The 23,981-nt window shown below is 46.4% G+C and overlaps 1 protein-coding gene across 1 annotated transcript in view; it reads left to right on the forward strand.

Moving 5' to 3' along the window:
- The window catches only part of EFCAB6 (EF-hand calcium binding domain 6), a 168,313-nt gene that overhangs the window by 11,064 nt on the left and 133,268 nt on the right, over positions 1-23,981 (forward strand). Inside the window, exons 3-4 of the mRNA XM_043967890.1 lie at positions 11,626-11,774; positions 19,194-19,405. Coding sequence (XP_043823825.1) covers positions 11,626-11,774; positions 19,194-19,405 — 361 coding nt within the window. The remainder of the gene's footprint in view (positions 1-11,625; positions 11,775-19,193; positions 19,406-23,981) is intronic.

Below are 23,981 nucleotides of genomic sequence, written 5' to 3' on the forward strand. Positions count from 1 at the left end.
CATCTGTCAGTCAAAAAGCATTTATTATGTTCTTACTGTGTGCCAGGCAGAGGGCTTAGTGCTAAGGAGACAAAGAAAGGGAAAACCCCTGCTCCCTGCTCTCAAGGAAGTTACAGTCTAATAGGGGAGACAACATGCCAGTCACCACATACAAGGTCTACACAGGGCAAGTGGAAAGTCCTCTCAGAGCCAAGGGGCTGGGGTGGGGGGGAGGAAGGTAGACTTGGAGCTCAGTCTTGAAGGAAGCCAGGGAAGGTAGGAGGTGGAACTAGGGAGGAGGAGGAGGAAGAGGAGCACGGCCGGCAGGGGGGCAGACAGTGCCAAGGCCTGGGGTCAGGAAAAGAGCAGGGAGGCTGGGCTCACTGTATCATAGCGTATATGGAAGGAGCCTAGAGAGGTAGGAAGGGGCATCAAACCCGGTTTAGACGCCACATTTCTCTGGTGACTCACTTTTTCTTCTATCTCAACATTTTTCTTGTGGCCATCCCGTAAGGCCTAGTGCTTCCCACAGTGTTCAGAGACTCGCAGAGTTGGACTTCACAGCCCAACCTGTACCTCCAAATAGGGCCTTTTTGAAATAATACCACTACATACCAGTATCTACATCATAAGCCAAACTGGTGGTTCTAGTCCAGGCTGTGATAGGCAGTTGGGTGGATTGACAACCCATCAGTCTTTGGAGAACTGCAGAGTGCTTTTAGAGCCCTAACTTCTCCCTGAAACAGAGGGCTATCTTATTAGAGCCAATTTTCTTTTCTTTTAAAAACATTTAAAAATAGAGACTTTTATTGCTTTCTTTTGTTTGTACATTATCTAGATTTCTCCCTGTATCCCTCCCTCTTCCCACCAGAGAGTCACCCCATTAAGAAATTTAAAAAGAAGCAAAAGAGGAAAGAGAAAGGAAAAAAAAATTGGCAAAACTGATGAACACACACAAAAAGTTGACGTTATATGTAAGAATCATATGTGTGGACCCCATCTTCTACAAAGTGTGTGTATGTGTAAGGGAGGAATCTTCTCTCTCTTATTTTTTATGCTTTCACAATATTAAGTTTCAGTTGTTTTGTGGTGGTTGTTCTTTCTATTTCCATTGTCATAGTTTGTGTGTGTATTATTGACTTCTTGGTTCTGCTGACTTCACTTTGCATCAGTTCATAGAAATCTTTGCATGCTTCTCTATATTCCTCATATTAGCTAAGTCTTCTGGTACAGTAATATTGCATTCATGTGCCACAATTTATTTAGCCATTCCCCAATCAATGGGCATCTCCTTTGTGGCCACCTCTTTGCTATCACAAAATGTGTTGCTATACAGTTTTGGTGTATGCCAGGCCTCGATGACCTCACTGGGGGCATTTGCCTAGTAGTGGGATCTCTGGGTCAAAGGGTGTGAACACTTTAATCACTTTATTTGCATAACTGAGGGCAGCTATTTGGTGCAGTGAATAGAATGTTGGACCTAGAGTCAGGAAGATCTGAGTTTAAATCTGACTTCCTACTTAGGCATGTTACTCACCTCTGTTTGCCTTGGTTTTCTCATCTGTGAAATGAGGAGAATAGCAACCTGCCTCCCAGAGTGGTTGTGAGGGTGGAATAAGATGCTATTTTGAAGTGTCTAGCACAGTGTCTTGAATAGAGTAAATGCTTTATAAACATTATTGTTATTATTACTAATTCCATGTTGCTTTTCCAGAATGATTGGACTCATTCCTGTCCAATATTCTTCTTTTTGTTGTTTTGTTTGTTTGTTTTCTGTTTTTTTTTTTTTTTTGTGGGGCAATGAGGATTAAGTGACTTGCCCAGGGTCACACAGCTAGTATGTGTCAAGTGTCTGAGGCCGGATTTGAACTCAGGTCCTCCTGAATCCAGTGCTCTATCCACTGAGCCACCTAGCTGTGTCCCCCTGTCAATATTATTCTGAGCATGTTGTTTGATTATGAGGTACAGAATGCCATAGTTTTCAAAGAATGAAAATTGAGGGTCACTCACAGGATAGTGGAGATGAAGAGGGAGGGTTGGTACTGGTCAAGAAGAGTTGACCAAGAGAGGAGGGTAAAGGATGTCATGAGAAAGACTATGGCCAGTGTCGAAGGTAGGCCAGCCATGTGACAAGAGGAAGGATAATCGATGGACAGTGCACACACCCCATTGGTAGTCATGTTGAGCAGGGCCTTTATGGATGTCGTGTGGGAAGACAAGGAGAAGAGTCGACACAGATGGGTTTCGGGTGTGTGCTGGTAGGGGAGCCACACTGATGAGTTCATGCATCTTGAGAATTATCAAGGTAACCCTGATCTATCATCACACTGTGAATTCCTGCTGTAGTTCCATGTGGCTGCCCACAATGCAGATTGAAATCTTGGCAGGGATACAACTTAGCACTTGCTCATCCATTTGCTGACCATTCCATTAATAACATTGTTGATATGGAAAAAAGTCTCCCTGCCCCCATTCCATTGTCTCCCCCAACATTGTGATTTTGCGGAACCAATTAACGGCATTTGGCGGGGTGTGCCTATATTCGTGAGCGAATGATATATCTTTGAGTCATTAGCTAAGATTTACTGAGCGTCTGCACTATCACAAGCACTGAACAGAAAACACAACTTAATACTCCTACATGTTTCATCCTAAGGCAGCGTGACACACAGGTCCTCCTGGCTTTATGTATAATCAACATTAAAAAAAAGCCAAGCAAATGTACATTCCCTTTTAAAGGTTTGTTTGGTATTTTGAGCTGGATCTTCGGTTTTCTCTCACAGTTTCTTTTAAGTATATCTCATGGGAAAAGGTAATTGCTAAGTGGAGGTTTGGGAGGTAGGATTGGAGGAGGATTGTGGATGAAGGGGGAGAGGAGGCTTGGCGGATGGAAGGTGGGCGGCTGTTCCAGGCATATGGGACTGAATACCATTGAAACAAAACTTCGTTGGCTGCTGAGATGGGTCAGTCTTTCACTCATTTGATTTTCTGCAGAACAGAATGTGCAAGAATGCTTAACTGAAAGTTATGGCCATGTATAGTATCACCATTTGGGTCATCTTGGAACTCAGCAAGCAGTTATCAGAATCCTGGGCTCCTACTGAATGCCTTCTGTGTACAAAATGGGCTCCTAGGCAGTGTCAACAGAGCCTGCTCTGGGAAATCAGGAATGATGAGTGAGTGTGGTGCCCACTGGACGGACTGTTCACATGAATATTCATGGACTACTTAAGTGCCCCATTGGCAGGTAGATTAGCTATCCTTCTGTATGCCAGGGACTTTCTGGACTTTTCTCTTCCCCTCTCCCTTTTTAAACCATAGACACTAAGCTTGAATATAAGATTCAGGGCTTTCAGAGACTGAATTTCTGGGCTTAAAGTATTTTATTTTCTGGCAAATTTAACAATTTTTCATGGCTTATCAGGGAAGTGAAGGGAAATGAAGTGTTCCTGGGGAGGGTGGGGATTGCAGAAATGCTTTCAGAGTAAAACAAAGAAGATAGAGAATTGGAGAAGGAAGAAGGAAACTTCGAACTATGTTGGGAGGAGGGAGAAAGGGCAGGAAGGGCAGGATGGAAGGGAGGAGCCACCCAACCACTGGGGCAACATCACAGATTTGAGGCTCTTCTCACAAGGAATGGAGCTGCATCTCTTCCCCTTCCTCCCCCTCCCTCCCTCTCCCAGTGTCCAAAGCGGTCACTGAGTCACATGGAATGAAGACGAGGGCCACTAGGTGGGAGGACCTTTGGGACAGGCCACAGGAAGAGGAGCTAAGTCCTGGTGAGTGCAGCTTCCTGTTGAGAGGAATGGGCGTGACCACTTCCCAGTTGGAAAGGGTAGGTTGAGATGCATGTCGCCTTCTGTTGGGGTATATCCAGAATGAAATTAGAGAATCCCTGAGCCTTCTGTAGCCTGATGACCACAACCCCACTTACAAAATGACAGACAAGCCCCCCCAAAGGAACTTAGAAAACATTGAACCTAAATTTAATTATCCTAGTATCCCCAAAATACCCACACTTCTGTGGGGACTACCTTGGGATCCAAAATGTCTTTTATTCTGGCCCCTAAGTAGCAGAGGGTGCATTGCCCTCTGCCTAGTTGAAGCATCCCCCCTTTCCCTATTCCTATACCCTTCAGGAGTTTGCCCCAAGAGGCACAAAATGGACCCTTCCATTATTGGACAATCTTAACCCAACTGCCTTCCCATGCACAATGTCCTTAAGCTCATAACTCCAGTACCTGGACACACCTGTGCTGGCTAATTACCCATATTTATTCATAATCATTGCTCAGGGACCAACATTTAATTCTGCCCATTCAACTCTCTACCAGGTAGCAAAAGAATGCCCATCGTCCTATAGCATAGCAAGGAACTGTCATTTGGTGGTATGCCCCTTTCTCCTTGGCGAGCAGTTCTTGGGCATCCCCAGAGTCCAGAACTGAAAGTGGTGTCTCCATCACCACCAAACATTGATGGTACAAGGGTTGGAGGAGAAAGGGGAGGATGTGGGAAATGAACAGTTGGTTACAAAGATAGGGGAAGAAGACAGAATTTGAATGTTTGGATCAAAGCTCGAGAAACAGGAGTGATGAGTGTGGAGATTTATACAAGGTTGTCAAGTTTGCAAATGACTTTCTATCTCTTACCTCATTTGAGCTTCACGATTACTTTGCCACCATGGCCAATGTGACTTTTCACGTGTTGTATGTCCTGGAGCCTTCAGGCAGGTGAGTGGTCAGTCTGGGAAGCCTTTGTGTTCTCCTCAGGATCATGTAGGTAAATGCAGAAAGTATAATTCAGAGGATGACAAAGGAAACCAACCAGACTGAACGATAATTATCCAAATGTGAAAAAAGGAGGTGATATCCTTTAAGAGGCCTACAAAACAACAGGGATTGTTGCTGTCAAATGAGATCACGTTCTTAAAGTGCTTAGCCTAGAGCCTGGCACACAGTGGGTGCTATAGAAATGCTTATTCCCCTTCCTTTCCCCTTCCTCCACCCCCTCTCTTGTTCTGGACCTGATTGTGACCAATAAGGGGCCAGTGTTAAATGAGCAGGAGGAAAGTGGGTCCACCTGAGGCATGGGGTGGCTTTTGGGAAGACAGGCTATGAGAGCCATGAGAAAGGACAAGGAGGTTTGCATGGCCAAAAGTTCTTCTGGGGCAAGTTGGCTGAAGAGGCATGAGGTGGTCTCAAATCCAGGCTTTTGGTGATTCAGACACAGATGCTTACAGTAGTGTAGGAAAGGGACAGTCATTCCAAGGTTTTATCAGGCTATATATATCCTGAAGCATAGGGTCATTCATTTCAAGTCAGGAGGGACCATAGGGGCCTCTGAGGGCACCCCCAGGTCCTTCAACTGATGATTCCCATAGGACATGGTTGAGATCCTGCCAATGTGCAGGTCTTCTTCCCTTGGACATCCTCCAGCTTGTCAGTGTCTCTTCATTTGTCTGTCCGGCCAGAACTGGACACTCAATACTGCATATATGGCCTGAGCAGGTCAGAGTGTGGCTGGGCTACCTACCACCTCCTGCCCTTGGGTACCACACTTCTATGTAGGCAGCCTCAATGATAGGACTTTTCCCTAGTGAACCCATACTGGGTCTTCATAATCATCACTTCCCTTTTTGAGTGCCCGTGAGTCACCTGTTCTGCAATTTGATGCTGCGGCAATGCCACATATGCTCAGACTGAGCTCAGAAAGGGCCCTTCAGAGTCATGTTAACCTTTACACATAAGCTGGGAAGGACACAGCAGGAGGGTCACACCAAATATCCAGAGTGGCACTGTCTTCAGAGTCACCTGATGAGCCCCTTTGGAACACGCGTTTGCTAGTCTGAGCTGTGGTTCAATTCAATTCAACTCAATAAACAGTTACAATCAGTTCCTTTTATGACCCCAGGACTGGAGGAGATTGAAGCTGGAAAAGACCCAGCAGATGGTCCTGGCCCTTCTCCTTCTGCTCCCCACGGTCCCATCGGGGGCTTCCTTTTTTATCTGTGCCCTCTCCAGCTAAGTGTACTCTGAATTGTAACACTCCGTATTTGAGTAATAAACCACACACCAGGAAGCACATGTCTGGGTGATTATCCCTCTCCTTAGGTGGTGTAATAAGGCAGGAGGCCAAAGCCCTGGCTTGCCTTATTGCTATTAGGGAGAGAATTTATGGGTAAAATAAAGAAAACAGTTATATTTGCATCAGCAATAACTGCAACAAGGTATGTAGTTATAGCTGGGACCCACACAGCTGAAAGACTCATGGTGAAGCACAAAGCCAAGTGTTCTTAACCAGCAACGGATAACTAGGCGGATCTTGTGACAATAACAATAAAATAATAATAAACAGCACTTCTATAGAGCTTTAAGATTTGCAGACTGTAGGATGTTAGAACTGGAACAGACCTTAGGGATCATTTAGAGCAATCTTGTCATTTATGATGGGGAAACTGAGGCTCCCAAAGGAGAAACGACTTGCCCAAGGCTACACATTATTAAATAGCAGAGCTGGGGTTTGAACCCAGCTCCTCTGACTCTGAGTCAGGCTGTCTTTCCAATGGACCAAATGACATCTTAGTACTGTCAGGGATCTCAGACATTTAGCCCTACCCACCCATTTTACAGATGAGATAGCTGAGACTTAGAGCTGTTGTTGCTGAAAAAGGGGAAAGAACCTAGATCTCCTAGTTCTCATCTGGGTGCTCTTTCCTCTCCCCTGCTTGTTGAAGCCCTTTGTGGTTGACCTGGGCAGAGGAGGATAAATGAACACATTCAGGGTTTTAGACAGTTTACTACCTAGGAAATGGACGTGGGACGTTCAAGCTGGGAAGGATGCTGGAAGTTCATCTTCTGCATCTTCGAGGATAGGCGCCAGGAAGGCTCAGTGCTCCCCAGGCTGCCCAAGGTGATCAGCTGCAGAGCAAGTGTTGTCCCACATTACTCCATGTTATTTGTACAGTGCTTCAGGGAAACGGAGACCTAGTGCAAGTAAATGATGTACTTCCGGATCCCCCGGGTCAGATGCAGATGAGGACCTGATTCTCAGGCAGTAGGATCCTCCTATCCTAGCACTAGCGCTTAGGGCTGTGTAACCTCGATTTAGTCCCTGTCCCTCCGAGACCACAAAATAAGGGGGTCAGACCACTGAGGTCCCTTCAAACTCTTCATCTCTGAGGCTGTGAGCTTCCAAACCCTCCTCCCATTGTACCTCTCTTGTCTGCACTTCTGACTTGATCAGGTAAGACCCTTGAGGGCAGGTTATTTCATTTTTGTCTTTTGTCTTAGCACCCATTACATGACCTGACACACAGGGAATACTTAATAAATGCTTGTTAATTAAGTGATTGACTCAGAACCATGAGTGGTGGTGGTTCCCTTTTCCTACCAAACAGGATGAAAATTCTTTAGTGTGACACACAACACACATGTACATAGATGCACACACATGCACTACATATACCCATATATTATGACACATACACACATATATGTATTATGTTACAGAGCTTTCCAGTTTTCTCAGCAATTGTTAAATAGGGCATTCTAGTCCTCCCTCCTCGTTTGTGTTTTCGAATGTTTTGTATGATGTCTTATATAGTGATTGTGTTGATTGGTTTTTGATCAATTTTTTTCTTTGTTATAAGGGAGAATTCAATGGGGGAGGGCATGTTGGGCACTGAATTTGATGTAAAAATGCATAAATAAAAGTGATGAATTGTAAATGTATTTAGCCACATCACACATTAAATAAAAGGTGTCAGATGAGAGACAGCATGTTGTACTTGGTCTAGGAATCAGGATTGGAGAACTAGTGCTAGCTCTGTAGCTTAAAAATTAAATACTCTTAGGCGAATAACTTTTTTTATCTGTTAAAGGAGATAATCTTCCCTTGCCTGATTACCTCACAGACTTCCTGTGAGTTCTAGGCAAATTGAAACTGCCCCATTTAAAAGATGATGAACTCTGACATTTTCCCCTCTAACCACAACCTTTTGTCCTTCTATTTTCCCTCTCCCTCCCTTATTCTCCCCCAACTTGCCTTTTTCCTTCATCACAATTTAAAAAAACAATTTCTCCCTATTTTTTTAGTTCATTAAATGTCTATTCCCTCCCCCACCCAAGGATTATACTCAGTTTGCAGGATAGATGGTGGTTCTTAGTTGTAACCCTAGCTCCTTTGCCTTCTGTAATATCATATTTCGAGCTTGCCACTCCTTTAACCTGGAAGTTGCTAAATCTTATGTGATCCTGACTGTGGCTTCACAATATTTGAATTGTTTCTTTCTGGCTGCTTGAAATATTTTCTCTTTGACCTGAGAATTCTGGAATTTGGCTATAATATTCCTGGGAGTTTTCCTTTTGGCATCTCTTTCAGGAGGTGATTACATATTCTTTGAATTTCTATTTATCCTCTGGATCTAAGATATTTAGGCAATTTTCCTTGATAATTTCTTGAAAGATAATGGCTAGTCTTTTTCTTTGATCATGGTTTTCAAATAGTCTAATAATTCTTAAATGATCTTTCCTTGATATATTTTTCCAGGTCAGTTGTTTTTCTGATGAAATATTTTACACTTTTTTCTATTTTTAATTCTTTTGGCTTTTTTTCATTGTTTCTTGATGCCTTATAGAGTCATTAACTTCCACTTGCTCAATTCTAATTTTTAAGGAATTATTTTCTTCAGTGAGTTTTGTACCTCCTTTTCCATTTGACCTATTTTGCTTTGTAAAGAGTTTTTTTCTTCAGTGAATTTTTGTGCCTCTTTTACCATTAGGCCAATTCTGTTTTTTAAGGTGTTATTTTCTTCAGTATTCTTCCTCTCTTTTACCAATCTTTTAATTATTTTTTCATAATTTTCTTGCACAACTTTCATTTCTTTTCCCAATTTTTCCTCTACCACTCTTATCTCTTTAACTCTTCTAGGAGTTCTTGTTGGCCTAGGGCACAATTAGCATTTTTCTTTGAGACTTTGTAGCTGTTTTCACATTATTATTATTATTATTATTCTGAATTTATGTCTTGGTCTTCCCTGCTATCATAGTAGCTTTTAAATTTTTATTATTTTAATTTTCCATTATATTTTGAGTTCAGAGGTCAACATCTTATATATATGCATACATACTTCCATATATCAGCTCTTTCTCTGGAGGTGGAGAGAATTTTCTTTCATAAATCCTTTGCAGTTGATTTGAATGTTCATGTTACTCAGAATAGCTTAGTTATTCAGTCACTCTTCAAACAGTACTGCTGTTAGTACATACAGCGTTCTCTTGGTTCTGCTCATTTTAGTCATTATTTCATGCAAGTCTTTCTATGGTTTTCTAAAATCAAATTGCTAATTATTTCCTACAGCATAGTAGTATTCCAGCACAATCATGTACTATAACTTATTCAATCATTTCTCCAATTGATGGTCATCCCCTCAATTTCCAGTTCTTTATCACCACAAAGAGACCTGCTATCAATATTTTATAATATATAAGTTCTTGTGAATACCCTTCGATCCAGCAATACCAGTACTAGGTTTATATACCAAAGACATCCCCCAAAAGAGAAAAAGACCTATTTGTACAAAAATATTTATAGCAGCTTTTTGTGTGGTGGCTAAGAATTGGAAATCAGAGGAATGCCCATCAGTTGGGGAATTGCTAAAAGAGCTGTTTTATGTGATTGTGATGGAATATTATTGTGCTATAAGAAATGACAAGCAGGATGATTTCAGAAAGACCTGGAAAGACTTGTATGAACTGATGTATATTTCCATAGTCCTTTATTAAATATAAATGTATTGCATTATTGCATTATGATCTGAAAAGGATGCGTTTAATATTTCTGCCTTTATGCATTTTACGATAAGGTTTTTAGCTCTAATATATGGTCTTGTACCACTGAGAAAATGGCATATTCCTTTCTATTCCCATTCAGTTCTCTCCAGATGTCTATCATATCTACCTTATATAAGATTCTATTCATGTGCTTGACTTCTTTCTTATTTATTTTTGGGTTAGATTTATCTAGTTCTAAGAGAAGGTTTAAGTCTCCCACTAGTATAGTTTTGTTATCTATTTCTACCTATAATTCATTTACATTTTCTTTTATAAATTTGGATGCTATATCATTTAGTGCACATACATTTAGTATTGAAATTAATTAATTGTCTATGGTACTGTTAGAAAAATGTAGTTTCCCTGCTTATTTCTTTTATTTAGATCTATTTTTTTTTAAGTTTCTTTCTTTCTTTCTTTTTTTAGTGAGGCAATTGGGGTTAAGTGACTTGCCCAGGGTCACACAGCTAGTAAGTGTTAAGTGTCTGAGGCCAGATTTGAACTCAGGTACTCTTGGCTCCAGGGCTGGTGCTCTATCCACTGCACCACCTAGCTGCCCCCTATTTAGATCTATTTTTGCTTTTGCTTTGTCTGAAATCATGATTGCTACCCCTGTTGGTTTTTTTTTTTTTTTACTTCAGCTATAGCTACTCAATCCCTTTATTTTTACTCAATATATGTCCCTCATTTTTAATTGTGCTTCTTGTAAACAACATAGTGTCAGGTTCTGGTTTTTGATCCATTCTGCTATCCATTTTTGTTTTTTGGAGTTCCTCCTTCCAATCTTTATCTGATCAGCTCCCCCCGACAAACCCCAGTCTTTCCCTGATTAGTTCCTCAACTCCACATAGTCCTGGTGTGAAAGTTCCTGCATCCCCTGCCTCTGACACAACTATCCCCCACATCTTACTGCTGGTGACCATCTGCACATCACTCCCAGTCAGACCACCGGCCCTGGCAGGTTAGATATTTCCTAACATCCTCCCAAGTTGTCTTAGGCTGGAAAGCTGCTTTACCCCAACTTTTCATTATCTCTGCCACTCTTACAATCACTTTGAGGCATTATTTTAAGTTATTTTTTGGGAGGGGGTGGGATTTGGGAGAGCCAGGTAATTTCCTGCCTTATTTCACTATCTTCCCACAATTCCCTCTCCCACAGTAGCTTTTTATGGTCAAATTCTTTTTTTTTTTGTTGTTGTTGTTTGTTCATTTTCCCAGCCTATTTCTTGACTTTGAACTTTATGTTAAAGTTGGCCTCTGCCCATTTGGGGGTTTGGAGGCAAAAAGCTTTAGAATTTTTTATGCTGTTCTTTTCAGAGCTAGTTCTGAGGGTCTGCAAGTTCTTGGTGACTTCCAAGGACATAGACTTATCCTGCCATCCTCCTAAGTTTTGTTAGGCTGGAAAAAATGTCTTATCTTGACCTTTTGTTGGCTCTGCTGCTCTAAAATTTGATTTGAGGCATTATTTTAAAGTCGTTTGAAGAAGAATGTTGAGAGTTCATCTGGACTGCCTCTTATCCTCCATCTTGGCTTCTCACCTCACCATGCACTTTTAGGGGGGATTTTTAATTCCTTCATCCTCTAGAGCCCCCTATACCCATCTCTTTCCCATCCCATCACTCAGCTGCATTTTAGGTAACTGTTTGTTTAGAGTTCCCCTTTTCCTAAGGGCCTGTTGAGACTGCCCCAAATGTTGGTGTGTGAAGGTCCCCACAAAGTGGGCAGGCAGGCCTTCCTGTTTGTTTCCATTCAGGAGAGTCAGGGCTGTGGCCAGCGACTCTCCAGTCATGGGATGCTGTTTTCTTTTCTGTCACAGGGAGTTAATACGAACGGTGGTGAATTCAGTGGATTTGGGGTCTTTGCACCCCATGCCTTCTGGAATGAAGGCAGATGCAAGGCCTCATTCTTCGCCTCTTGGTATCACGACGCCTAATTCTGGCAGAAGTCTCATCAAGTCATCTTCATGTGAGTACCCAGAGGTGTATATAGAAAAGCAACTGCATTTCAGTCATGTCACCAGCGTCAGTGAGGTTTGAGTCTTAGATTGGTTCCTTGCTTGCTCTGTGGCCATTTTCCCCTCTGGGGCTTGGTTCCTCATCTGGAAAATGGGACAGTTGTATGAGATGTTTGATGGCAGTGCCTTCCTTGCTAACATTCTGTGATTCCCGTCTTTGTCCATAATAGAACAGAGAGACCTCTTGGAGTGTTACCCTAATTGACATGAGGAGTTGTCACTTTGGGTGACTGAATCTCATCCAGTGTTTTTCCTTTGTGACACCATCAACAATCCCTTCTGGGACTTTTCCCCTTACATGCTGTGCTGGCCCACAGTGAGGGAGGAGGAGGAGGAGGAGGAGGAGGGGAAGGGGGATGGGGAGGGGAAATGGGGAGGGGGAGAGAGAGGAGGACCTTTAGGCCAATATCTGGCTTCCTTCTGCTGAAAAGAGGGAGACCAGCCCTGACTTGATGGATTGGGGGCTTCATCCAGTCCTCCTTTGCTACCTTCAAGTGCCATAGACTTTGCTTCATCCCCCTCCCAAGCAGTGCTAGCAGGCTAATTGGATTTTTTTTTTCTTTCCCAAAGTAAGCTCCCGTACCTTAAAAAAAAATGGTTTAACTTTAAAAGAAAGATAAATTAATTGATGGTGGCTTTGGGTCTGTCCCCCTAGAGGTTAAAACAGGGCCAAGTCATTCAAAAGCAATTTTCAGCTTTTGGGAACTTGGGGAAAGAAAAGAGATTTGAGGCCTGGGAATGAAATCTTTCCAACTCCTCAGTGTGAGGCTTCTGGTGACCCTCCTTACTTCTGTGCCTCACCATTCCTGACTGTTTTTCTCTACCCCTTTACCCCCGACCCCTCCCTGATCACCCCAGGCCACAGTGGGCATGAGAGTTTATGTGTTACTTGTCCTGACAGGACCAAGCGATGAAATTAACGAAGACACTCACTGTTCCTGAGAAAGACCATTTTGTATTGACACCCTCCTCTGGATTTCAAGCTAAAGATACTTAGCTCACTTAGTTTTGTTTTTGCTTCAAATGGTTACTCTCCCCTACCTGAGTTATTTCTCAAAATTACAGATCTAATAACTTCTGTGTGCATGCATATGCACACATATATACGTGCATATACATACACACATGAATCCATATATAGATGGTGGACAATGATACATGTAGACATTAGACAATAATACACATATGCAATATATAATAATAAAGATGCACAATATATAAAAGTGTGTACAATAGAAAATAACACATAGACTAGGCAACAATACCCAGACACACAAAACAATACAGAGTGCATAACATACAGTATACAATGTTACATTCAGTTTAATCTGTGCAGCATGTAATAGTGTGGCTAGATGGACACATATACATAACGTGCAGTAATGTGCAAAATGCACAGGAACAATTTCCTTATGTACATATGTTGTTGTCCACACGTGTACACATGCCACAATTGATACACAATACACGATATACAATAATCTTTATAGTCCCTACAACAGTTTCATTACATATACACAGGTTATAACATATGTGTAACAATGCATACATACAATGCACAACAGTGTGGAATAGGTGCTGAACAATAATATTTACAACGTACAACACCACATATAATACACAGTCCCATATTACTATCCTGATGGTTACTATGGGGATCATTGTCCTAAAGCTTTGAGATGTTAAGGAAGTGGCCCAAGGTCCTGCGGCCCAGGCCCAAGGCTTACCCCCTTTCCTTCACACGTGCAAGATAAGGGTGTGTCTGCTGCGTATACATGCTCTACAGTGAAGTCTATGCACATCTCTCTCTGTTAAAGGACATCCCGTGCAAAGAGCTTTACCCGCTTTACAATGCTCACTGTCATGACGACAGTGATGAGCCGCCAGCACGGTCGCTCGCACCTGTGCTTTTGCTGGTGTAGGAGGCCGAGGCCCGGAGGCTGTTCTCTTTCACAGTCCAGGTGGATAACCAGGTACAGCCAGAGGTTTGGAGAATCGCCTGGGGCTGGCGAGTGCCCACCTCCACACCCCTCCCCAGGCCCAGCCTCTCTCCTGACCTCTGCTCTGCCTCTTGGACATTTCACACGGGACGTCCGCAGTAGCGTTGGTCACTGCCTCCCCTCCAACATCCCCCTCTCTCCTAACCTTCCCTGTTGTAGCTGAGGACGCCACCACCCTCCAAGGCCCCTTACCTCGTCCCCCTGCTCTCACCCTTCCTGTCCAACTGGTGGCCAGATCTTGATTCTGCCTTCCTGGCATCTCTCCTCCTCACGTGGCCCAGTGCTCATCACCTCTTTCTTGCACTACTGCATGAGCTGCCTGACTGATGTCCCCCTCCCCTCCCCCACTCAGCTATTAAAGGGAGGCCTGAGCATGTCACCCCTCTGCTCAGTCAGCTCCGGGGGCTCCCTTTTACCTTTGGGATCAAAAGAAACCCTCTATTTCCGGGCTTCTTAAACCGCTTTTTGCTCTGGGTATATAGAGGTGAAAATAGGTTTATAAACCAAATTGTGACCCCCACATTCAGCCACAGGACCCCATATGGGGTTGTGACCTACAGTTGGAGAAACGTTGATCTAATCCAACCCCTTCATTTTACAGATGAGGAAACTGAGGCTCAGGGAGAGGTTAACTGGCTTGCCCACGGTCACACAGGTATCCAAGAGAAGGGGAAGCCTGGAATAGGGCTCTGTGGAGTTCAGAGCTAGACCAGATCACCCAGCCCATGGTCAGGGCAGGAATCTCCTCCCCAGCAAGTGGTGATGAGACACCTCCCGAGGCAGCCCACTCCACGCTGGGACAGTTCTAGTCATTAGGATCCTTTGCTGCCTCTGGTCCCCAGTTTCTGACCCTGCTCAGGAATCCAGTGGAGGGGTTGGAAGAGGCCCTTCAGGGAGTGCTTGGGGTGAGGCATGAGGAAGAGTGTCCTAGGAGGGTCTGGGGATGGGGCTGAGGGTAAGGATGGGCCCTGGTGATCCTGGTGCCTCCCCCCAACCCCCAGGAGAAGGCAAGCAAGGTCGGGGGAAACCATAGTCACCCTCATACCCTGTCTCTATACCCCCAGCTCCTTCATGGACCCCGAGGGGAATTTCACATGGACACCGAAGCTTGGGGCAACCAAGGGCTGTCCAGGCCTTTGGGAGGTGACTCGAGTGGGACTGTGCCTCAAGGCCTAGGCCCGGGATCCTAGAACCCTAAACCCTCCAAGCAGCCTGGACCAAGGCCATGGTGTCCTGTCCTAGGCCAAGTCCAGACATTGGGCAGGAGAAGGCCATGGGAGGCTGCTTGTCTCTTTCCCTTCCTTCCCTGCCAAGAAGGAAATAGGAGGATTAGATCGATGACCAGTTGTCCATTGTGGCAATAGTATCCAAAGAGCTACTCTAAAACAAACAAACAATAAAAAAACCAAAGAGCTACTCTAACTGTGGGCCCTCTTAAAAGGAACATGGTGTCCAGAACCCAGTGGGTAGCACTGCCTCTGTCCTCCACCCTCACCAGGCCTGGACCTGGAGGCATGCTTTGCTTTGGGGCACTGTCTCTTGGGAAGGGAGAGTGAGTGGTGGGCCCAGAGGCGGGCAGCCAGGCCAGGGAAGGCCCTCGAGTCCCTGATGAGACATGAAATCTAGGTTCAAGTTCTGCATGAGGAGAAGCTTTCTTACAGAGCCGTCCAAGGATGGAACGGGCTGTGTCCAGAGGGAATGAGCTCCCCACCCCTGAAGACCTTGGGGGCCCGTAGTGCCACTCATTAGTGATGTTCTGGGCTGGACAAGATGGCCCCCAAGCTCCCTTTCAGGTCTGACATTGGGGCAATAAGAATGGCTCTTCTTTATGTAGTGCAATGAGGTTTACAAGCACTTCCCTTCCACCAGCCCTGGGAGGGCCATTGTTATTACCCCCATTTTACAGAAGAAAGAACTGAGGCTCAGAGAGAAGGGGGAACTGACTTGCCCATGTTCATGCATCTACAAATGGCAAGAAGAGACCTTGCAGTCAGGTCTTCCAACTCCCAGTGCCCGTTTTTTATTTATTTGTTTGTTTATTTATTTATTTATTTGTTTAATTTATCTATCTATCTATCTATTTATTTTTTTAGTGAGGCAATTGGGGTTAAGTGACTTGCCCAGGGTCACACAGCTAGTAAGTGTTAAGTGTCTGAGGCCAGATTTGAACTCAGGTACTTCTGACTCCAGGGCCGATGCTCTATCCACTGCACCACCTAGCTGACCCCCAGTGCCCACTTTTGATGAATCTATCCACCCATCCATCCATCCATCCATCCATCCATCCATCCATCCATCCATCCTTCCATCCATCCATCCATCCATCCATCCATCCATCCATCCATCCATCCATCCATCCATCCATCCATCCATCCATCTATCATCCATCCATCCTTCCATCCATCCATCCATCCATCCATCCATCCATCCATCCATCCATCCATCCATCTATCATCCATCCATCCTTCCATCCATCCATCCATCCATCCATCCATCCATCCATCCATCCATCCATCCATCCTTCCATCCATCCTGTGTCTGCTTTGTCCATGCCCAGGTCCATCTAGGATCCCAGAGGGCATCGTGGCTGTACCCAGAGTTCAGTAACTCAGTGAGAAATTACAGTGATAAATGGGGGGTGGAGGTGAGAGGCACAAATAACCCCACCATCCTTCTCTAGTCATATCTCACATGTGTGTTCTAGGGGAGATGGAGCTTTCATAAAAGTACGTTTTATATCTGCCCAGAGCTTAATAAGTGATGGACAGAGCTAATAAATAAACTGTAATCACAAAACCATTTACAGCCTTGTGCGTAAAAACGGAAGATTTACCAGCCCACAAACATTCTTTCCCTGCCTTCTCTCTCTCCCCGGTAGGTAGTAAAATAAATGAAATTCCACGGTAAAAGAAAATTAAGTCATTTGTTACTAATTTGTGCCATCAGTGGGTACATACCGTATTTACCCATATAATGTCCTGTTGTATTTGACTTGCATGTTCCCCTCTTCCCCATTTGAGTACTGAGGTAGAGCATGTACATGAGTGCATGTGTATAAACACATGTGCTTGCAGGGGTGCATTGGCTGAATATGTCCTGGAGCAGCTCTTTTCACCTAACTTGCCTGGGTTGGTCCCCATCTGGGCACCATATTTGAGCAGAAATATTGACAAGCTGGAGAGAGCCTTGGAGGCCATGGCAGAGGAGGACTGGGGGGCAGAACTGGATGCTGTTGGCCTTAGGCAGGCCATGGCCACTGATGGAGCTTCAGAGGGCTGGACCAGGACGAGTGGGGATAATGATGGGAAACGATCTGCAGCACGAGGAATCCTAGCTCATCCCCGAGCATCAGGGCCTCCCACAGTGCCTTTCATCCCTGTATCCCCAGCTCCTGATGTGCATGCAGGAGAGGCTTAATAAATGCCGAGTTGTTGATTGCGGATGTGCAGCTTGTTTCACCTAGTAGAATGCCAGCTTCCTGAGGACAGGGAGTGTATCTTTTTGTCTCTCTATCCCCAGCCCCTGGCACTGTGCCTGGCACATAATAGGCACTTAACAAGTACCTGTTGGTTGACTGGTTGCCCAGCAGCTGGCAGAGTCTGGCAGATGTCACCTGGGCATGCTATAGAAGCCAGACAGGGGGCTGGATGATGTGGGAGCATGGCAGAGCATCGTGGGGGTCACTGACTTTAAAAATCTATCCATCTATCCATCCATCTATCTATCTATCTATCTATCTATCTATCTATCTATCTATCTATCTATCTATCATCTATCCATCCATCCATCCATCCATCCATCCATCCATCCATCCATCCATCCATCCATCCATCCATCCATCTATCTATCTATCTATCTATCTATCTATCTATCTATCTATCTATCTATCTATCTATCTATCTTTCTATTTTTCTTTCTTTATCTTTCTCTCTCTTTCTATCTATAGTTTTCCCCAAGTTCCATGTAAAAACAAATTTTCACATCAGTTTTTAAAGCTTTGTGTTCCAGATTCTCTTGCTCACTCCCTATCCCCCTTAAGAACTCAAACAATTCAATGTAAGTTACACGTGGGTCACTGACGTTTTAATAAGAGACCCAAGCCTGGGTTCTGGACGACCCCCATAACCTATGTGGGCCTCAGTTTTCTCACCTGTGCTCTGAAAGTGGGGCTGGGGTGCCCCTACAGAGCCTCAGAGTCTCTTCCAGCTCAATCCGAGGATCTGATGTGGCCGAGCACTTCTCATTCCCAACATGGGAGTGATGACCGGCGATGTTTATGCTCTGAGAGGGCTCTGAGTGCCCCCTGGCCCCTTTGATCTTTTTTTTTTTTTTAAGTGAGGCAATTGGGGTTAAGTGACTTGCCCAGGGTCACATAGCTAGTAAGTGTTAAGTGTCTAAGGCTGGATTTGAACTACGGTCCTCCTGACTTCAGGGCCAGTGCTCTATCCACTGCGCCACCTAGCTGCCTGCCCCCCCCCCCCCCGCCTTTGATCTTTTAGGCTCCATGATACGGGATGTCCACTGCTTCTGCCAAGAAGAGTGGCCCCAGATGGGCAACCCCGGAGGATGGGCAGGGAGGATTCCAAGCGGGGGGGGGGGCACGTCAAAGACTATTTTCAAGATTCATGTATGAATGGGATCCATTTCAGGCAATGTGGATTCTTCTTCCCCTGAGGGAGATTGAAACCTGTCTCTGATTTTGTGCCCAGTGGGCTCCCTGGTAAAGGGTCTATTCCAAAGCTAGTTGCTGTGGTCGTCTGGCCCTCATTAGGCCCATATTGATGATCCAAGGCTTCCATAGAATGATGTAATTTACCCTCAATTAGATTCTCCCATAATTCCCCCTGCTGTCAGGTGGGATGATGCAGTTCCATGAACTCAAGTTCCTACCGTGTGCAGAGGCACACAGAGACAGGAGTCTCTGCCCTTGGGCAGGTGATGTTCTCCTGGGAGACTTAGAAGAGAGTCTTTCCTTTGCACTGCTTTGTGCTGAAATATCCTTGTGGGGAAGGGCAGGGCAGTGGCATAAACTGGAGTCCTAGGTCTTGGGTTCAAATCCTAGCTCTTCTGCCACATGCGGGGACTGGATTAGATGACTGGGAAAGCCCCTTCCTGCTCTAGATCTGTGGCCCAGAGGCCCTTCCATTGCCAGCCCTCTGGAGAGGAGTAGAAGGCGTCCCCTGCCTTGGAGCCCACAAAGCTGGGCCCGACTCTCCCTAGCTGTGTGACCTCTGAGCCTCTCTGAGCCTTTACCCCAAGTCCCTCCCCCGCCCCACCCCCAGGCTTGTCCTGGGGCCAGTGGCCTGGTTTGTGAAGCTGAGCTGTTCAGGCTGTAAACCCATCGATGAAACAGCTGCTTCTGTTTTCCAGCCACCTGTGTTGTGAATCCCGTCTTGTCCTTTGCCGACCTCGATCGGATCTTCTTTCAAAAAATTCTCAAAAAAGAAGAAGACTTGAAGAAAGCATTTAGCATAATTGATTCCGAGCAGACCCTGAGGGTGACAAAGAATCAGTTGAGAAGAATAATTGAAGTCTACCTTCTGCCTCTTACTCGAAAGCAGTTTAACGAAGTGCTTTCTCAGGTAGGGACAGACTCGAGGTGGAGCCACTGGCCCAGGTGGACTTGTTGGGAAGGGACAGCAGATTGTCCCAAGGCTTCGGTCCCCTTCCGCTCCTTATCCTGTCCATTCCTCAACGTTCTTCAAAGTGATGTGACAGAGCCAGGGGAGGGGGGAAGGGGACAGGAGTGATGGACCAGAACTTGGGAGGCCAGGTTCTAGCCCCTCTGGGGCCTTGTGGTAAAATATGAAAGTTTTTAACAGTCGGTTAGGATAACTGAAAGACGCCAGTTTTTCAAGGACCACCCTTTTGGGGAGGAGATGAACAGTCCGCCTGCTGCGCATGTCAGACTGCCTGCCGGGTACAGTCCGCCTGCTGCACATGTCAGACTGCCTGCTGGGTTTTTGACTTCCGGGGTGGAGAGAAGGAGAGTAAGGCTTTTTGCTTGCTTGGCGGGACTCCTGACGGCGTGGCACAGACTCTCTCTCCAAAGGTGGCCTTGTCGGTTTGGTGAGTTTTTATAAGGAATAAGCTTAGACTTAAGACGATTTGTATTGTGTTTCTACTTTCCTATCCTTCTAATCAACATCACCTTGTGACTATCATAACTATAAATAAAAAGGTCTATCTAGAAAACCAAAAGCTGCTTCCATTTACTAGTTTGGGAGATAAATTAAGGGAAAGGTTAAGTAGGGGAGATTTATGATCTAATATCCAATTTTAAATCTCACAGCCTAGAGCAAGGGAGTTCCCCTTAGGGTTTCCATTTTCTCATCTATAAAATTAAGGTGTTGGACTAAGATACCTCCCAGCTCTGACCTTCCCTGTTCTAAGCTCTTTCCCAGCTCTGACATCCCCTGTTCCAAGGTCCCTCCCAGCTCTGACTTTCCCTGTTCTCTGGCCCCTCCAAGCTCTGATCTTTCCTGTTCTAAGCTCTCTCCCAGTTCTGACCTTCCCTGTTCTCAGGCCCCTCCAAGCTCTGATCTTCCCTGTTCTAAGCTCTCTCCCAGCTCTGACCTTCCCTGTTCTAAGGCCCCTCCCAGCTCTGACCTTCCCTGTTCTAAGGGCCCTCCCAGCTCTGACCCTCCCTGTTCTCAGGCCCCTCCAAGCTCTGATCTTCCCTGTTCTAAGCTCTTTCCCAGCTCTGACATCCCCTGTTCCAAGGTCCCTCCCAGCTCTGACTTTCCCTGTTCTCTGGCCCCTCCAAGCTCTGATCTTTCCTGTTCTAAGCTCTCTCCCAGCTCTGACCTTCTCTGTTCTCAGGCCCCTCCAAGCTCTGATCTTCCCTGTTCTAAGCTCTCTCCCAGCTCTGACCTTCCCTGTTCTAAGGCCCCTCCCAGCTCTGACCTTCCCTGTTCTAAGGGCCCTCCCAGCTCTGACCCTCCCTGTTCTCAGGCCCCTCCAAGCTCTGATCTTCCCTGTTCTAAGTTCTCTCCCAGCTCTGACCTTCCCTGTTCTAAGGCCCCTCCCAGCTCTGACCTTCCCTGTTCTAAGCTCTTTCCCAGCTCTGACATCCCCTGTTCCAAGGTCCCTCCCAGCTCTGACTTTCCCTGTTCTCTGGCCCCTCCAAGCTCTGATCTTTCCTGTTCTAAGCTCTCTCCCAGCTCTGATCTTCCCTGTTCTAAGTTCTCTCCCAGCTCTGACCTTCCCTGTTCTCAGGCCCCTCCAAGCTCTGATCTTCCCTGTTCTAAGCTCTCTCCCAGCTCTGACCTTCCCTGTTCTAAGCTCTCTCCCAGCTCCGACCTTCCCTGTTCTAAGGCCCCTCCCAGCTCTGACCTTCCCTGTTCTAAGGCCCCTCCCAGCTGACCTTCCCTGTTCTAAGGGCCCTCCCAGCTCTGACCCTCCCTGTTCTCAGGCCCCTCCAAGCTCTGATCTTCCCTGTTCTAAGCTCTCTCCCAGCTCTGACCTTCCCTGTTCTAAGGCCCCTCCCAGCTCTGACCTTCCCTGTTCTCAGGCCCCTCCCAGCTCTGATCTTCCCTGTTCTAAGCTCTCTCCCAGCTCTGATCTTCCCTGTTCTAAGGTCTCTTCCAGCTCTGACCTTCCCTGTTCTAAGGCCCCTCCCAGCTCTGATCTTCCCTATTCTCAGGCCCCTCCCAGCTCTGACCTTCCCTGTTCTAAGGTCTCTCCCAGCTCTGACCTTCCCTGTTCTATGGACTTGCCATAGCTTTAATAACTCAGGCTTTCCTTGGAGCTCTGACTTCCTATGAGGAAGCTCTGGGAAGAGGCCAGCTATCATATACAACTGGTGTACATAGTGATGACTTCATGTGGAGCCTGGCCTCAAAGTCCTCACAATTTGACCAGATACACCCAAAATGAAGAAATCTGGGTAAATGCAGTGATGATGGGACCGGGGGCAAAGGGGAAACAGCTAGGTGGCACATAGCTAGAACTCCAGGCCAGGAGTCAAGGAGATTCATCTTCCTGAGTTCCTGACACTTAGTAGGTGTGTGACTCTGGGCAAGTCACTTCACCCTGTTTGCCTCAGTTTCCCCATCTGTAAAACGAGTAGGAGAAGGAAATGGCAAATAACTCTACTCTCTTTGCCAAGAAAACCCCAAATAGGATCACAAAGCATTGGACGTGACTGAAAAATGACTGAACAAAAAGTGATGACAAGAACTGTGCTGGATGAGCAGTTTGGTCATAGAGAATGCACACACACACTCACAGACTCACAGTGGCTGTGGTTGGTACGGTACGGTGGTGTTTTAGCCAGGGTTTGGACCCAGTGATCTTGGAGGCCTCTTCTACCCTGGGACTCTGGATTCCTACATCAGCCATTGGGTTTTTCTGAGGTTCTGTAGGCATCTCGAGTGCTGTCTTGCTCTAATTGACACTTGAACAGGAATCTGCTGGGCACCATTTCTGATGTGGGGTTTTCCAGAAGCTATCTGAAGACTTGTAGGGATGGGGGGGAGCTCACCACTTGCTGTCTGAGGTGTCACATTCTGTGTCTGAGACAGCTGTCAGCATGTCAGCGTCAACACTGGCCTTTCTGTCTTCACTGGCCTCCTTCTTCCACCTTCTTCCCTCTGGGATCACAGGGGACCTGGCTGATCCTTCCTGCTTATGACAGCCCTTCCAGTCCTTCCCCAGGCTGCTCCCATGGAGGCCATGAATCCTTGCTCCCCCAGCTGCTCCTCCCCGCCCAGGGCTTTGGCTCCCCGGGCCCCCGGGCTGTCGCCTCTGAGTGACCTCCACTTTGTCACTGTCTGTGGTGAATGTTGGGAAACTGGACCTACTCACCACCCCAGCCTCCCCTCCTGGGCTCTGAGGCCTCAGACTCTACCAGCAGATTGTTACTTACTTTCTCAGTTCTCCAACTGCAGATCATTTGTTATGGAATCTCTGGCAGACTCCAGATCCACTCTAGACCTTGGCCTTAACTTTCCTGGCCTCAGACTCTTTCCAGATGTTTCTTTCTCTCAAGCAGGTACCAATGCATGACGCCTTTTGCCCTTAAAGCCCTTGTCTGTGAACGCCCCACATTTGTCAGAATGGTGGCTCAGACCGTGGAGCAGCCTCCCCTGAGGCACGTCAGGACCTCCCCTAGTGTAGGCAGTCTCTCTATGGGTACTGATAGTGAGCCCTTGACACTGTAGTTGCTGGTCATCGTCGCAGTGGCTGAACAATCCATCCCCTGGTGGCCACCCTGTCGGCCATGGGCCTCCCTGACAACGGACCATTTGTGCTCCTTCCTGGCTCCTGCCGGCGGAGCCTTCGAGAGCCAGGATCACTTCCAGGCTTCGATAGGGAAGATTGTAGGGAGGGAGGGAAGAGACTGGCAAACGCCCCAGCCACGCAGAGCCCACAAAGGTGGGCTCTGTAGAGACCCTTAGAAACAGAGCTCCTACCGATGCCTTGGAGGCTTTTCTGGGAATGTACAAGTTCCCTCCAGAACCTGAGGCCAGGGCCACTTGTGCCAGTGGGTTGGGGCCCTCAAAGTTCTGGTCAGTGGGACTTTCTTATGTACCCCTTGTATACACTGTCTAGGGCTGGGGAGGAAAAGATGAAAAAGCCACACTCATAGTCCCTGCCCTTCCAGAGCTTACAGGCTAATGGGGAGGAGGGGGAGATATAGCTCACCAAGGAGCTCGAAGCCATCAGTCCCCAAGCATTTATCGAGCACCTACTGTGTTCATGGCACAGTGTTTGGAGAGGAATGGCTGTAGGGCCTGGGGGTGTCTAGGACAGAGGAGAGAAGACTGAGGGATGCGACCTGACTCCAACATCTGAAGGGCCACCCCCGCCAAGTCTGAAAAGTGGATGGAACCAATTCTGGAGGCAGAATCGAGAGTGTGGGTGGAAGTGGGTGTGAGGAAAGACTCACCTTTCCTGTGGGCCAGCAAAGCCAAGCTGGGGGCGTTGGTAGATGGACTAGAAGAGGAGATCCCCTAAGGGGGAACGGCTCCTAGGGGCTCATGCTTCTGGGTCAGGGAATGTCATAGTCTAACTGGGTGTCTGCCATTCTAGGAAGGAGCCCAGAACCCTCGAGTCCATTCCCGTTCTCCTTTGGTCAGGCTAAAACAGCCAATGGAGGGGGGACAGACCCAGGACCAGAGCGGGCGCAAAGGACCCTGGCCGAGATGAGCGGAA

Source organism: Dromiciops gliroides, chromosome 5 (genome assembly GCF_019393635.1).
Source record: "Dromiciops gliroides isolate mDroGli1 chromosome 5, mDroGli1.pri, whole genome shotgun sequence".
Lineage (NCBI taxonomy): Eukaryota > Metazoa > Chordata > Mammalia > Microbiotheria > Microbiotheriidae > Dromiciops > Dromiciops gliroides.